Source organism: Orycteropus afer, unplaced genomic scaffold, assembly GCF_000298275.1.
Source record: "Orycteropus afer afer isolate SDZICR_OR568_19922 unplaced genomic scaffold, OryAfe1.0 scaffold00004, whole genome shotgun sequence".
NCBI lineage: Eukaryota > Metazoa > Chordata > Mammalia > Tubulidentata > Orycteropodidae > Orycteropus > Orycteropus afer.
The window spans coordinates 16132711-16150263 of record NW_006921591.1 but is presented as its reverse complement, the minus strand read 5'-3'; the positions used below and the strand labels follow the sequence as shown (position 1 = coordinate 16150263).

The following is a 17553-nucleotide window of genomic DNA, read 5'->3' as shown; positions in this document are numbered from 1 at the left end:
GGTGAGCACCCATTTGTCTTTCAAAGCCCAGCTCCAGTTTTGGCTCCTAGGCAGTACTTTCCTCTGAAACATAGCTCCGTTCTAGGGGGCTTTTGGACTCCACATCCAGGAGGCAGAATTGGAGAGAATCCATGCTTTGGAGTCAGACAAACATGGCTTCCAAATCCAGCTCAAGTGCTAGAAAATTACTTCTCTTCTCTGAGCCTGAGTCCTCATCTGAATAATATCCACCTCATAGTATGGTGGTGAATATTTATTTATTGATTTATATGTGTGTATGTGAGGACGAGTATGAAGAGAGGGGAAAAAACATCTAATTTCCTCCTTGTAGCTATTTTAGGTTCCAATGATGTAACATTTGATAAACTTAGGTATGAGTCAACTGAGGCATTTCAAGAGACCAGTGAGAGAATAATTTCCTTCCAGTATTTTGACCATACCTATAAACCCATTGCCACTGAGTTTATTCTCACAGTTTTTCTGAAAGTTGTTGCTCCACTTCCTGTTGATCAATTCCATACATGCCAGGTACTTTATGAATATTACTTTAGTTAACATTCTCAACAACTCAGCAAGAAGGCATTACTATTTTCATTTTACAGATGAGAAACCAGAGACTTAATTAATTTACTTAACAGATTGAGTTCCATAGAACACAAGCATGAAATGTTTTTAATATTTTTTCTCCCATTTTTTTTAAAGATTTATACCAATCATTAGTGAAATCTTTGGCTGATCTCATAGCTGTTTGGTTGCTTTCAGTTATTTAAAAAACTGTATACTCTAGTTCTTTTTAAAAGCCCTAAATCTTAATCTGAGGTAATGTCTACTTCATGCACTTTTCCCAGCAGCAGTTGACCTTTAGCATGAAGCCTTGGAGTTGTGCTGTGCTTTATACCACCCCTCACTATTTAGGACCCTTTTTCTTCTCACTTAGGGACTTAGAAGAGGGGAGAATCCTTTTGCTTCACTGAGCATTGGATTGCAATTTCCTATTCTGTGGGTTTTGTGGGTTCTCATTTGCTGTTCTCAGGATGGCATCTTTGATGGGTTGGTGTGGTCCCCTTTCTCTCCTGGTTGGGCTTGATTGCCTCTGGTTGCTAGGCTCCTTTGCCTCGGATGCACTCTCTTGTGGGATGATCCTGGTAGGGAAGCTATGAATCCTACTGCTCCATGAAACTCATGGCTACCAATTTGGGCATGCCAGCCACTGTACCTTAGCTTCTCTCCAGCCCAGGGATATGCTTCTTGCAGGCACTCCCAAATGCAAAGGGTAATTCTCTTGGAGTGCTTCCCTTAACTGGGGAGAGGAGAGCCAAGATATTCCCCAAACATATTCTGCCCGACTGTAGGAGTTTCTAGTCGTCTGTTTATGTAGCCTGAGGTGATAGGAAGGCTGGGGTGCCAACTGGGTCTATTGGAGTTGAGTTGGGCCCTTTAACATAGGTAAGTATAGTGCTTTTTGACACTTTTCTTTTGCGATAGCTTCCCCTCAGATTAGGTAGATGACCTTAATAGCTATTACCAAAGGCTTCTGATGCCCAAGGGATCAAAGACTCTAAGTCTATAGGGGTTCAGAGAAGGGAGGAGAGGGTCTGTGCCCTGTGAGAGAAGGCCTGTGGGTCTGAACTGAAGAAGTGGTTTATATAGGGTGCTCTGTAAGAAGGGGATATGAGCAGATTTACTCAGGGACTCAAATGACACAGTGTGTTAGTATGGGCTGGTGTGCACATGTGTGCACGTGTAAGTGTATGTATTTATGTGACCTTGTGGTGGGGGAATGGTTTAAGATTAAAAGACACATAGGAAGCATACCTACCAAATGCAATGCGTGGACCTTGTTTAGATCCTGATTGGAACAAATAGACATTTTTGGAACAATTGAGAAAATTTGAATACAGATTGTATATTAGATGACAATAAGGAACTCATGCTAATTTTGGTAGATGTGATAATGGTATTCTTATTATGTAAGAAAATGCGCTTATTTTTAAAAGATACATAATGAAATCATTTAGCAATGTGGTGCTAAGAATTTTTTTATTCACAAAAGAGAAAACAGAGGAAGCAAGTATGGAAAATGGTAATAATTGTTAATTCTAAGTGATATTTGGTTATTTATCATACTAGTTCTATCATGAGGCTACAACCAGGAGGCAAAAGTCACTTGAATATTTAAGGCAGAGGGACTATGACATACAGTCCCACAGGTGATGGGAAATGGAGATGTCAAACAGAGAAACAAGAGGTTAGTGACAGTCACCACCCACCCTAGGCTGGAAGAGCAGAGCAAGAAGTTACTGTCACAAAAGGAAGCTGGGGTCACCTAGCAAAGCAGAAACAGAGCAGGCCTTCCAGGCAGGAGCTAGAGCAATGGTGGAACCATACTGCTGTGGTGATATAACCCAAAGAAGAAAGGGAGGGAAACACCCTGGGTTCTCCCTTCCCTCAACCTTCCAGTCTCCTGTCAGTGCTTTCTGTTGGCCAACCCAATCTAAAGTCCAAATGAAACCATCAGGGTTGGCCGCCTGCAACATAGCACAGAGCATGGGAGGGCATGGGCTTGCACACCATTCCCACAATGTTTGTGTATGTTTAAAACAGCACAGTTTGCATGTCAACATCTCAGCCCACTGAAGCTTACCATGGAGACCTCCTTCCACTCCACCAGGACTGGACAGCAGGGCTCTCTGGGAGATTGGCCATTAATTCCATTTCATAGCAGCTGCTGGTAACTTAAAAGAAGTTCTGGTGGTGTAATGGTTATGGCATTTGGCTGTTAACCAAAAGGAGTGATTTGAACCCACCAGTTGCTCTGTGGAAGAAAGATGAGGCAGTTTGCTTCCATAAAGATTTACAGCCTTTGAAACCCAATGGGAGTCGCTATGAATTAGAATCGACTCGATGACAGTGAGTTTTTGGTTTTGGCTAGTAACTCAACTGCCTTTCTGGCAAATAAACCAAGAACATCTGTGTGTTAGCCTAGTCTGTCAACAAGGATCCAGAAAGAACCAACTGCTGTCATGCAGCATCCTCAGTCACTGCAGATCCCTCAGCTTTGAGGGGCCATGGAGATGTGACATGAAGTCCCTACTGTGATCCTGCGAGTGGTCTCCTTCAAGTCCATGTCCCCATCTTCCTATTAATAGAATCTTGATTTTTTTTTTAGGGTGGTGTTCTGATTACCTAGTGCTGCTCTGACAAGAATATACTACAAATGGGATGGCTGGACGACAGGAGTTTATTCTCTTACAATTTGGAGATATTAAGTTTGGGTTCAAAGTTCCAGGCTCTAGGGGCTGGGTTAAAGCCCCTTGACCTTGGGCTTCAAGCTCCTGGGCCTCTTGCGCCTGGCCCACTGGAGCTAGAGGTTTTTCTTCACTCAGACAGCTACTGGTTCCTAAGACTGACAAGCCCAAGGTTGACAAGTAAAAAGGCATAGTCCTGATGTTACCAAACCACATGACAGGCCATTAATTCAAGGCCATTGAAAGTCTTAAGGTTGGCAGAGCATGGCAAGCTGCTGAACAATGACACGGGTACATTCAGGGTTCAAGCGTGCCATAAGCTAGAGACCATTCCCAAAGCTACTTCTTATATATGGGAAGCAGACCACATACCAAAAGCAGTTACTCAGCTGCTCCAATAGATTCCACCATGGAGTTAATTGCCAATCTCACCATAGGGAATAACTACAATCAGCTGCCCAGCCACTCAACCAGGCCCAGCCCAGTTGACACATAAATTTAACCACCATGGGTGGCAATGTGTCCAGCTAAAAACTTGACTTCCCTATCCTCTCTTGCAGTTAGTAGTGGCCAGATCAAGTTATGGCCAATGAGACATGGGTGGAAGTCCTTGGGAAGCTGTAGGTGGTAGAAAAATGCAAGTCTCTTTGCCCTGTCCTCTTCTTCCTGTGTGAAACATGGAAGCAAAGCCTAGTGATGCAGCAGCAGTCTTGTGACCATGAGGACCAAAGTTACAGGAGCAAGATGGAGAGTGGGACAATGATGACATCTTTGAGCAACTGTACCATTTCAGGACTGCCTTAGGCTTCCTGTTAGGTCATTTTTACTTTCTAGATATAGTTGTAGGGATGAAGAGAATTCACATTTATTGAGTTCTGACAATAAGCCAGACACAGGGCTAGGCACTTTACATACACTGACCGTCTCAGTCATCACAATAGGGTATGTATTGTTAGAACCATTTTACAGATAAAAAACTGAGGTCACACAGTGGTGGAGTTGGGATTCTAAGAAATTCAGTCAGTCCCTTCCATTCTAAGCTGGGTTAGAATTTGTTAGGGAAAAACCAGGTCATCTGAGCATTTGACCTACTTTATCAAGCCTTATTCTATTTTTGTCTTTTTTTTTCAAATCAGCAGCACTTTCTTAAACAAGTTAAAATAGCATGCATTAAAAGCACACACACACAATTTGCTACTGACTTATGGCAATTTTTAGATGGAATAAATATTTAGTGTACCATCTACACTTCTCCTTTGTCTGTATATTCTTCCTTTTCCATAAAGACATTGTTAGAATGTTTCTTTAAACTTTTTCTAAATTTGAATCTGGGGTCAATTCTCTTTCAGGTTGGCTTCCCTGCACTGCTGTGAGGATTCAGTGAAACAACGTAGATAAAGCATCAGGCCTTTTTTCCCCTATACAATGTTCTGTATTCTTTTTTTGCTTAACATATGTATCAGAGTTCTGGCAAGAAAGCACATTCACTGAGGTGGTTCAAATGCAGAGCTATTAGTGAAGTATGATTTACAGAGGTGTCAACAGGCTTAAGGGAACCAACAAAGCATGCTGTGGCACCCAGGAACTGGGAATAGAAGGAACGTGTTACTACCTGCAGGGCCAAAGGGACAAGAGGAGAAAGTGGCAACAGAGCCCAGAGAGGACTCTGCCAGCATAAAGCAGTGTTGCCTAGAGGTAGCTATAGTCCTGGAGGCATTGAGGCAAGAAGGGGGTAGAGAAGACTTATCCTTCTGCCTAATTTGCAGTCAGAAGGCAAGGGATTTGGGATGATGCAGCCCACCTGGAATGGTCTCCTGGGGTTTAAAGAAAGGCAGAGAAGAGCAGAGGTGGTTCTGGGAGGACAAACAGAAAATAACTACCACATTGTATTGTGAGCATTAACCCATATCATTAAATATCCTTTGAAAACAGTGTTATTAATGGCTGAAAAATATTTCATCATATGGTGAGTCTACAATTTATTATTATTATTATTGTTACTGTTACAATTGTTACTGTTAATCCAAACCAAACAAACCCACTACCGAGTCAATTCTGATTCATAGAGACTATAGGACAGAATAGAATTTTCCTATATGGTTTCCAAAGCTGTTAATCTTTATGGAAGCAGACTGCCTCATCTTTCTCCTGTGGAATGGCTGGTGGGTTTGAATTGCTGACCTTGTGATATTCAGCCAAGCACTTTAACCACTGCACCACTAGAGCTCTGGCTCTGTAACAGGATTTTCTGAACTACTAGCTATGGGGAGCTCTAGTTATCTTTTTTTTTTTTTTTTCCCTTCTGGGATCTTGCTGCCTCCCAGGCCAATGTAGGCCAGATCCCTCTGCTCTGACATCCCGTTAACCCACCTAGGATCTTTCCACCTCCCTTGGGTTTAGTTCAGGGAGCAGGCACATGGCCTCTTACCTCTTCCCCTCCAAATCTTCCCTTTGCCCAACCCAAAGAATCTTGTCTTAGCCTGAGCAAGGAGCTTTGCTCTTTTTCTCCTGTTGTGTCCTCTCAGATTTTTGTCAACTTTCAAGTGAGTACCTTCTATTCCTTTAAAGGTCTAGACCACCACCCATCTGTCAGTTCATCATATTGTAGTGTTTTGCATGTTGATATGACACTGGAAGCTATGCCTCCAGTATTTAAAAAACCAGCGGGGTCAACCAGGGTGGATAGGTTTCAGTGGAGCTTCCAGACTAAGATAGACTAGAAAGAAATGCCTGGTGATCTACATCTGGAAATTAGCCAATAAATACCCCATGGATCACAACAGAACACTGTCTGATATAGTGCTGGAAGATTAACCTCCTAGACTGGAAAACACTACACACAATGGTGGCAAAAATGGACTCAAACATGCCAACAATCATGGAAATCGTTCAGGATCGGGCAACATTTCATTATGTTGTACATGGGTCAACACGAGTCAGAGCCAAATCTATGGCAACTAACAACAATAACAATAAAAGTCTAGGAGGGCTTTTGGAAAATAAAAGCCAGAAAGCTATAGTTTTTTTTCTGCTTTCTGCTCTCATGTGTCTTTCCTGAGGCAAGAAGTACAGTAGTTTGAATGGGGAGAAGAAAAAGAAAATGATGGTGGGGAATGGGGGTGAAAATCATCTAATGTTTTAAAAAGATCCCACCACATATTCCTGCACTCACTTGTGCCTCCACCTTTGTCCTCATCCCCCTGTCCCTGAGGGTCAGTCAGGACCTCTAAAAGGCAGAGGAGAAGCTATGAGCCCTTAGCAGCAGAGTTATCCCTGTACACATCCCCCAGCACAGGCCTGTTCCTTCAGAAGAACCTTAGCAAATAGTGAATGCATGGAATAAATAAATGTCTTAAACCCACTGCCACCAAGTCTACTTTAACTCATAGCGACCCTACAGGACAGAGTAGAATTGCTCCATAGGGTTTCCAAGGCTGTAAATCCTTATGGAAGCAGACTGCCTCAACTTTCTTCTTTGGAGCAGCTAGTGAGTTCAAACTGTTGACCCTTTGCTTACAAGCTCAATGCCTTCACCACAGTGACACCACTGTTCTTGAGAAAATCAGAAAAGCAATGAAATAAACTACTCATGGAAGAAGTGGTGGTTAAGTGGCAGAATTCTTGCCTTCCCAGACAATGCACCCCATGTGCACCCACCATCCACCTTGTCAGTGGATGCTTACATGTTGCTGAGCATCAGTGGAGATTCCAGACTAAGGCAGACTAGGAAGAAAGGCCTGGAAATTTACTTCAGCAAATCAGCCACTGAAACCCCTATGGAGCAAAAGGTCTGACGAGAGAGATGAAGATAGTGAAGGGCAGGGGGAAAAAAAGAACATGTAGATCTGGGAGAGAAATCTGGAACTTTACCAGGAGAAACTGGCATTTCACTAAAATGAAATGAACACTGGACTAGGAGCCAGGAGACTATGTGGAGTGAGACCTTTGAAATGTTGCTTTAATTTTACTGACAGGTCTTATTATCAAGTCTGAAAGATAGAACTAGAGAGAAAAGATTATGGTTTTGTAGTTGATAAGGTCTGACTGTGAACTTTAATCCAGTTGTGTGACCATGGACAAGTATTTAACCTTTCTATAAGTCTTACTTTCCTCATTGTAAAGAAGATAAGAGCTGTAATGTTGTGAGGATTGAAGGGGAATAGATGTAAAAGGACCCAACATAGTACCTGCCTGACATATAGTAGTAACTTTCCTCTCTGGAGCCTGAAGCAGTGTTTTCTGTTCACAGGCAATCCTTAATTGTTCACTTATGGCTTCTCCAGTTTGCAGGCTACTTAAGAAGAATTCAGTTCAGGTAGTTTGAGTCATTAAGCCTATGTCAAGTATCTACTGCATGATCATTGCTTCTCAGAATTCTCTTGAATAGCTCTACCCACAAAATAAAAAATAGTTTCCATTATGGGAATTTCCAATGACACTAATAAGGACATTTTCATTATTATTATAAATTCACTGATTTTTATATACTTGATGTGTTTTGATCTATTATAGTCATTACTGCTCTTGATGCTCAGTAAGTGCTCAGTAGGATGCATGATGCTCATGTTGACTCCCCTGTCCTTTCAACAAGACCTCATTGGTCTTTTTTTTTTTTTTTTTTTAAGGTTCTTTTCATTTCTTCTTCTTCCTCTTTTTTTAAATTGTGATTTGGGTGAAGGTTTATAGAGCAAATTCACTTTCCATACAGCAACTCACATAAACTTAGTCTCATGACATTGACTACAATTTACTACAATGCAACAGCTCTCCTCCTACTTCCTCCCCATAGTTACCTCTTCCCTGTGTCCTTCCCTCCATGCACTCCTACCCCCTGAGCTGTCTCCTTGTGCATACACAGCCATTATATTCTCCCATGATTGTTCTCTCCAAGGAGAATGTAAAATTCAGCTAATGTAAAAATTCAGCTAATATGCCTGTCTTTTGTTTGGCTGAAAGCCACAGGAGTGGGTTCAATTCTAGACATGAAGGGCAGCTAGGGGCCATAGTCTCAGCGGTTCCATCAGGCTCTATCATACCAGCAAACTTGGTCCCTTTTTTTTTTTTTTTTAATGATTTTGAGTTTTGTTTCACATTGTTCTCCCTCTCTATCCAGGATGTCCTACATAGATCCCCCTCCAAGTGGTTGACAGTGGTAGCCGGGCACCATCTAATTCTTCTGGTCTCATAGTTATATAGGCTGAGGATCGCATGGTGTACCAGTTGCTTGGACTAATTGTTTCCACGAATCTTTAGTTTTCTTCATTCTTCTTTGCTCTGGATGAGGAGAGACCCATTGTTGCATCTAGATGGCTGCTTGAAAGCTTTCAAGATCTCAGTTGCTACTCACCAAAGTAGAATGTGGAACAATGTTTTGTGTAGTATGTTATGCCAACTGAGCTTCATGTCCCCTGCAACTATGGTCCCAAGCCCACAGGTCTAACTACTCACTGCCTCTGGGCAGCAGCCTGTGGCCAAGAAGTGACTACAACATTGTCCGTTGTCAGCTGTACTATATACCTGGGAATTCTTACAGAACATAGCAATACACTTGTAGAAACATTGTCTGCCAACCCTATACATGGTCTTGAGCACACTCCCTGCTTCATAGACATACCTAATAGTTCATCCTGTCCACCCATCTATTCACCCATATATCCATGTTTGCCTTCACTGACAACACTGTAGTGTATGTGCAAAAGGGTTCATCTTTGTTATCTGTACTTCCCATATACCTCTCCATGTCTTCCTCTTCTTCAATGCCACTGTGTCGATTACTCACATTTGGTACATTGCCCTTTTCTTCACCCAAATCAATACTTGTCTCTACCTATCTAACAGTGTTCCCTACCCTACTCTACCACCCCTGGTAACCAACAAAGAAAATTTCCTTCCATATATAAATCTTTCCTTGACTTTTTACAGTGACAGACTCCTACAATATTTGTCCCTCTGTGATTATTTCACTCAGTATAATGTCCTCCAAGTTCATCCATGTTATGCAGTGTTTTGCAGATTCTACATTATTCTTTAGGGTTGCATAGCATTCCATTGTGTGTGTGTACCATAGTTTGGTTATGCATTCTTCAGTTGATGGACACCTAGGTAGTTTCCATCTTTTGGCTATTGTAAATAGTGCTGTGATGAACATGGGTGTGCATATATCTGTTCTTTTCCTGGCTCTCACTTTTTTAGGATATATACCTACTAATTGAATGGCTGGGTCAAGTGGTATTTCTAATTCCAACTTTTTGAGGAATCACCATAGTGCTTTCCACAGTGGTTGTATCATTTTATAGTCCCACCAGCAGTGTATGAGAGTCCCCATCTCTCTGCATCATCACTGTCGTTGTTGTTATGTGCCCTCGAGTCGGACCCAACTCATGGCGACCCCTCTTTGGGTTTCCAAGGCAGTATCACTATGGAAGTAGATTGCCCCATGTTCCTTCTGAGGAGTGGCTTGTGGGTTTGAACTCCCAGCCTTCTGGTTAGCAGTCAAGTGCCTTAGGCACTATGCCATCAGAGCTCCCGCATCATCACTAGTATTTGTTATTTTCTGTCTTGTTGAACTTTGCTACTAGTGCTGGGGCAAGATGATATCTGATTTTTTTTTTTTTTTTTTTTGAGAAATCAAACCATTTTATTTTAAACTAGTGGGAGAATCTGGAAACCCTCATTGTAAGAGTTCACACCGTTAAGATAAATTGGCTTACAAAGGTCTTTTATTTAGTTCCTAGTTCTTATATTGATCTGCATAGTCACCATTTTTTCCCCTACAAATAGGATAGTAATCATAGCTCCTTTTCTTCAAGAAATCAAGCTCAAATTAACTTTACAGCATACAGAACTCAAGTCTATCTCATCTGAATGGATATACGTATATAATCTAAGGGTTTGGGATAAACTACAGGGTAGAAAAGGCACTACATCTAGATTCCAGGCTTGTCTCTCACTTGCTGACCTGTCCAACAGTGATACCAATTCCACAGAATCATTTTAAATGGCTGTTGGTATGTACAAGACAAAACTAAAGCAATTTTACATTGGAAATCTTTAGTATATATACATTCTTGAAATACACATTTTCGATTTTCTGTTGTAAGACACTAAAGGTAGGTAGGTAGGCTACCTCAGTGAATTATCATAATGCCTAATGCACTTGACTGCTAACCAGAAGGCTGGTGGTTCAAACCCACCAGCCACTCCTCAGAAGGAAGATGGGGCAATCTACTTCCGTAGTGATACTGCCTCGGAAACCCAAGGAGGGGTCGCTATGAGTCGAGTCCGACTCGATGGCAAATAACAACAACAACATACTACCTACTGCCATACTTCAAAACAAATAGTCCATGAAAGTTTAGTTTGGTTCTGACTAAATTATTTGTGGCTAGTAATGAATGTTTGTTTCTTGTATGTTAGCCTTTCACAAATAATTAATCTTTACAACGGTATAGGTGATTATCTCAAATTTGTACAACAAAAACTGATTCGAGTAGCTAGTCCAAGACTGCAGAGCAATGGTGCAGTCAGGACTTATATCTGCAGCTCACTCACTGGGGCTCTCCAATCACACAGCTATGTGATCTCAAATTTTACACACACACCAGTCCTTGGCACAGAACAGAACGAGTGAATACTCCCTCAGCCTGCCCCCATCCCTGGCTCTTCTTTACTTGATCTAAGAGGACTCTTCTAACCCTCCCTGCATTTTCTAATCCTCTTCAAGGTGAACCTTTCTACCCTGAACCCTTACTTCGAATCTTTGTTTCTTCAGTACTGGGTTCTGTCTTCAAAGTGCTCTGTCTCACCATTTTAAACCATCAAAAGCCCTCATAGTAGCACCACTCTTCTTTTTCTAATTTACCTCATCTCATACTATTACAAAGTGCCACATCATTGACACTGGTCCTTCTGTGTACCACAGCCTATACTACACAATACTGCACTATTTAACACAATCCCATGGCTTCCTCATTCTGCCTCATTTAGGCTTAAACACACTTTCTCGTCATTTAGCATAAACCCCAAATATGATTAGGTTAAACCCTATTCCCATTCTTCCAGTAACTTTCAGACTCAGGTTGATTGCACACATATATTTAACAATGCAATTTTACACAATGCTAAGAGCACTTTTCTTCATATTTTACAGAAGAGCTTGAAACAATATGGACTATTAATATTCACAGCGTAACAGTCAAATCTAACCTAAATAGATGCATTACAATTTGTTTAAAGGCTTAATGGCAATAATCAGGGGGAGAAAAATGTATGTTTATTTTACATAACTGACTGGAAAATACATTCAAGAAACAGTAAATAAAATTTAATATGGTCTCCTGCACCCTGAAAGCGGAGGTGCCCAATTTGGAGGGGTGATTGCTATGTCCAAATAATCTCCTATCTGGAACTTCTGCGACTGCAGGGTCATCGAGTTGTCGGTCCCCTTTCTGCCAGACATGGTACTGCCAATCTCCTTTACTCGATAGCCAGGTCTTTTAAGATCTGTAAAAACAATTGCAAAATTGAAGTGTGTGCTCTTCTTTCTAGCTTCTGGGTAAACTTCTTTTACTAAACTAGTCAGTTCTTTCAAGGTTGCATCCATCCAAGTGTAAATCTGCAGCTTGCTGGAGGGCATGTTTCCGCGGGAGAACTCGTCCATTCGGTGGTGATGGCCGTTATTGGTGGTGAAGACCAGCAGCAGCAGCGGGCATGTCTTCTCCGGATCAATCGGCTTCTCCGGTTCCTTCTTAATTTCCTCCTGGGTGCGCGACTCCACCGCCAATCTCCTCCTCCAGCCCGCGAGACACTCGCTCTCTCTGATTGTTGTTTTGATTTGTATCTCTCTAATGGCTCTATGAGTCAGGTCTGACTCGACGGCACATAACAACAACAACAACAATGGCTCTAACTATAGTGCGCATTTCCTCATATGTTTGTTGGCCACCTGAATATCCTTTTTGGTGAAGTGTCTATTCATGTCTTCTGCCCATTTTTAAATTGGATTATTTGTCTTTTTGTTGTTGAGGTGTTGGCGTTTTCTATAAATTCTAGAGATAAGTCCCTTGTCAGATACCTCATTGCCAAATATTTTTTCCCAATCTGTAGGTTCTCTTTTGACTCATTTGGAGAAGTCTTTGGAAGCACATAAAAATTTGATTTTTAGAAGGTCCCATTCATCTAGTTTCTTGTCTGCTCTTTGTGCATTTTGGGTTATGCTTGATAGTCTATTTATGCCATATATTGCTGCTGTTGTTGTTGTTATGTGCCATTGAGTCAGACCCAACTCATAATGACCCCTCTTTGGGTTTCCAAGGCAGTATCATTATGGAAGGAGATTGCCCAACCTTCCTTCTGTGGAGTGGCTAGGGGGTTTGAACCGCCAGCTTTCTGGTTAGCAGTCAAGTGCCTTAGGCATTATGCTACCAGAGTTCCTAAGTTCTTCATACTACCCTGAATATATTTTTTATTTCAGTTGGTTCTGTTGTGATGTTGCCCATTTCATTTCTTATTTGTGTAATTTGTATTCTCTCCCTCTTTTCCTTTGTGAAATTTGACAGTGGTTTGTCAATTTTATTAATCTTTTCAAAAAACCAACTTGGTCTTGTTGACTTTTTCTATTGCCTATTTTCTGTTCCATTGATTTCTGCTTGAATCTTTATTATTTCCTTTCTTCTGGTGATTGTAGGCTTTTCTTTTCCTAATTGTTGGAGATGTTGTTTTAAAATATTGATTTTGGCTCTTTTTTTTTTTTTGCTGTGTGTATTTATTACTATAAATCATCCTCTGATCACTGCTTTTGCTTTGTCCCAAAGATTTTGGTATGTTGTGTTTTCATTCTTGTTTGAGTCAAGGAATTTTTTAATTTCACTTTTTATTTTTTCTCTTACTCAGTCTTTTCTTAAGGAGAGTGTTGTTTAGTTTCCAACTATTTGTTCTTTTTCTGTTGTTCTTCCTATTGCTGATTTCTAATTTGATAGCATTGTGATCCGAGAAGATTTTTCTTTTTGCAGTATTTCAATGTTTTAAAATTTATTAAGGCTTGCTTTATGACCTAACATATGGTCTATCCTGAAGAATATTCTATGTGCACTGAAAACGAATGTATACTGTGGTATCCTTGGGTGAAATGCTCTGTAGATGTCTATAAGGTTAAGGTGGTGGATTGTATTGTTTAGCTCTTATGTGTCTTTGTTGAGTTTCTTTCCAGTTGTTCTATCTGTCATTGAAAATGGTGTATTAAAGTCTCCCACTATGACTGTGGAGTTATCTATTTGCCTTTTCAACTATTTTAAAGTCTGATTTATGTATTTTGAGGCTCTTTCATTGGGTCCATAGATATTTATTATGGTTATATCTTCTTGTTCAAATAATGTAGGTTATTCTTTTTGGTGGTATCTCACATGAACCTTAGGCTTTCTTCATTTTGTTGTGATCTTGTTTCTGACTGATCCCTTTCCAAAGAAGTATTCAGGTATTTGTCTTCAATCTCATTAATTCTGCCTTCCATTGATTCAATTCTACTCCTTTGCCCTTTCAATGTGTTATCTATTTCTGAAAATTCAGTACTAATCTTCTGTATCATTTCTAATTTTTCATTTATTTTGTCATTTTGTTGTATTTTCTTCCAAAATTGTTCTAGAGTTTTGTCTGTGTTTTCCTTAATTTTGTCAGCATTTTCCTTGCTCTGCCTCTCAATCCTTTGAAGATGCCTAAATATAATTATTTTGAATTCCTTATCAGGGAGTTCCAATGCTGCTTCATCCTCAGAGATGTGTTCTGGGTCCGTATCCTGCTCCCTTGTTTCTACCACTTTATCTTGCTTCTTTGTATGGACTGTGAGGGCCTATTGTCTCTAGACATTGTGATTTTGTTGTATTTAGATCTCTTTTAACTGTTTGTGAGGAGAAGTTAAGGGTGAGTCAGGCTCTTCTTAGTGGTCATTTATCATTGGCCAGTTGGTGAAGAAGGAAGTGATGGCTCCCACTCAGTAAGTGGAGCTGCAGGAGGTGTGGGTATAGTTGTGTCATATGGCCACTGTTGTTGTCTCCCACTCAGTTAGACAAAAACAACAATCAAATAACCATCAAAAAAGTAAAAGCAAGTGGACAAAAAAATACACCATGTAAATATGCAGAAAAAAATAACCAAAAAAAGAAGAGAGAGAGAAAAAAAAAAAAAAACACCCTGCAGTATCTGGGGAGAGGGTAATAATAAAAAAACAGTAGATTAGGATACTAAAGAAGAAAAAAATATGAAAAATCCAAAAATAAAAACAAGGAATGGAGTTAATCATGTGCCAAAGGGGCAAGGAAGTCGTGTCTTCTGACCTCCTCTAACCCCAGAGGTAGACAGAATCACCATCAGTACCCCAAGGCCTATTCCTGCAACGCCAGACATGCTGCCTCCCTCCAGCTCTTTCACTAACCCTGGCAACAGCTGTTCCTCCCACAGAACCCACCACCTCTCTGCTGGGTTTGATAATTCACTGCAGTGGCCACACAGAACTCACATATGAGGTTTATTAGGGAAGCAACAGGCTGCAATTCAAGTTCAGGAACATGCTTAGTCACTCTCAGACATTGTCTCTCAGGCAACAGTCTCTATCCCAGCAGTGTGTATCTCTTGGTGTCTCTTTCTCTCTCAGCAGTGCGTGTCTCTTGGTATCTCTCTCAATAGTGTATGTCTCTCTCAACAATGCATTTGTCTCATGTCTCTCAGCCTGCAGTGAGCGATTCCTTTTGCCTGTAACACACTGCCTTTGAGTCAGATCTGACTCATAGTGATCCCTCCTTGGGTTTCTGAGGCAGTATCAGTATGGAAGTAGATCACCCAATCTTCTTTCTGAGGAGTGGATGGTGGGTTTGAACCACCAGCCTTCTGGTTAGCAGTCACATGCCTTAGGCACTATGCCACCAGAGCTCCAGGAGGTCTCCTTTTGAGCTTTGCAGAGTGGCCAAACTAACCGATCCCACCATCAGAATTCTATACACCTGAGAGAGAGTGAACTTCCCAGAAAATTACTTCATGCTGCTCCCAACAGAAATACCCAGGTGGATAACTTTAACAATCAGGAGCTACTCAGTTGCTCATGGCAAATTCCACCATGGAGCTTACAAAGACTTATGGCTAGAAAAGCTACACTATGTAATTTACTATATCACACCACAAGAAAGAAAAAAATGGGGACCAGGAACAGGGAAGAGAGAAAACACTGAAAACTAGAATCTGGGAAGGGAAGAATAAAGAATAATAATAAGAAGGACAATAATAAGTGTTCTGGTTACCTAGTGCTACTCTGACAAGAATATACCACAAATGGGATTGCTTGAACCAATAGGAGTTTATTCTCTTACAGTTTGGAGGCTTTAAGTCCAAGTTCAAAGTGCCAGGCTCTAGGGGCTGGGTGAAAGCCCCTTATCCTTGGGCTTCAGCTCTGCCTCCTGCTCCCAGCCCACTGAAGCTGGACACTTTTCTTCATTCAGCTGCTGGCTGTTGAGACTGACAAGCCCATGCTTGACAAGTAAGAAGACACAGTCTCGATATTACCAAACCACATGGCAGGTCATTAATTCAAGTCCATTAAAAGTCCTAAGATCAGCAGAGCATGGCAGGCTGCTGAACAGTGACTTGGCTACATGCAGGGTTCAATGTGCCATCAGCTAGAGACCATTCCCAAAGCTGCTGCTTATATAGGGGAAGTGGACCATAACCCTAAAGCAGCTACTCAGCTGCTTGTGGTAGATCCCACCATGGAGTTGATTGGCAGTCTCATCATAGGGAAAAACTACCACCAGCTGCCTAGCTGCTCAACCAGGCCCAACCAAGTTGACATACAACTTTAACTACCACAATTCCACCCCTTGTCAACTTGGCCCCTGCACATATCTTCAATGTGTGGCATTTCTAAACATCTCCTTCCCTGGGTGGCTCCAGTCCCCTAGTCCCTGAGGGTGACCTCACCCCCTTGGACTGGTGGGCCCCGTTCCTCTCTCTCTCTTGCACATGGCAGCCCTGCCCCCTCACTCTTGGGCAGCACCTGTAATTCCATCCCACTTGCCCCACACTCCAGAATCAAGTTGGTGAAGGTCTGGCTCTTTGAAACCTAGGGGGCTGTGGCGGTTTCACCCCCAAAGGCCATGGTCCTACCCTTGAGGCTGGGGCAGCTCTTCTTCCCATTTTCTTGGTCTCTCCACTTCTGCCAATTAATGACCAAGGGCAACCCACTCCACCAGGAATCTCCCTGCCCAAAGGACACTCAGCTTTCTTCTTCCATGGGCTGGCCAACCTGCTACTCCATCTCATGCCAGTCACTTCTACAAATTAATACCCAAAGGCAACCCACTCCACCAGAAAGCTGCCTATTCAGTGGCACCCATCTTTCTCCTCTGTGGGCTTGTAAGCCTTTTGCTGTTTAATGCCAATTTCTGGGCTCTGTTACTGCCATCTCTCATGCTGGTCTCTCTGTTGGTATCTCTCTGCCAGTCTCTTGGCTCTGCTGCTGCCATCTCTCATGCCACATGCTGAGGTCTCTCTGCCAGTGTCTTGGGTCAATGATGTACTCCACTCTTGTTTCCACATTTTAGGTATCTGTCAGAGCAGCACCCCACTCCTGGTACCATATTCTGTTCCAGTTACCTAGTGCCACTCTGACCAGAATATACCACAAATGGGATGGCTTGAACAAATCGGAGTTTATTCTCTTACAGTTTGGAGGCTTTAAGTCCAAGTTCAAAGTGCCAAGCTCAAGGGGCTGGGTGAAAGTCCCTTGGCCTTGGGCTTCAGCTCTGCTTCCTGCTCTCGGTCCACTGAAGCTGGAGGCTTTTCTTCACTCAGCTGATGGCTGCTGAGACTGACAAGCCCAAGTTTGACAAATAACAAGGCACAGTCCCAATATTACCAAACCACATGGAAGGCCATTAATTCAAGTGCATTAAAAGTCCCAAGATCATCACAGCCAGCTACCCAGAGGGACCAAGTAGTTGAACCTGTGAGCTTGGGACCATAGTCGCAGGGGACATCAAGCTTAATTGGCATAACATACTACACAAAACTTTGTTCCACCTCCTACTTTGGCAAGTAGTGACTGGGATCTTAAAAAGCTTGCAAGGTGCCATCTAGATGCAACAATGGGTCTCTCCTCGACCAGAGCAAAGAAGAATGAAGAAAACCAAAGATTCATGGAAACAATTAGTCCTAGAAACTGGTACACCATGTGATCCACAGCCTATACAACTATCAGACCAGAAGAACTAGATGGTACCCAGCTACCACTGTTAACCACTTGGAAGGGGATCTATGTAGGAGA

General features: G+C 41.9%; 1 protein-coding gene across 1 annotated transcript in view; it reads right to left on the bottom strand.

The window, feature by feature from the left end:
- Positions 1-11571: 11571 nt before the first annotated feature.
- The window catches only part of LOC103194758 (histone deacetylase complex subunit SAP18-like), a 71544-nt gene continuing 65562 nt past the window's right edge, over positions 11572-17553 (bottom strand). The window contains exon 2 of the mRNA XM_042780512.1: positions 11572-12064. Coding sequence (XP_042636446.1) covers positions 11572-12064 — 493 coding nt within the window. The remainder of the gene's footprint in view (positions 12065-17553) is intronic.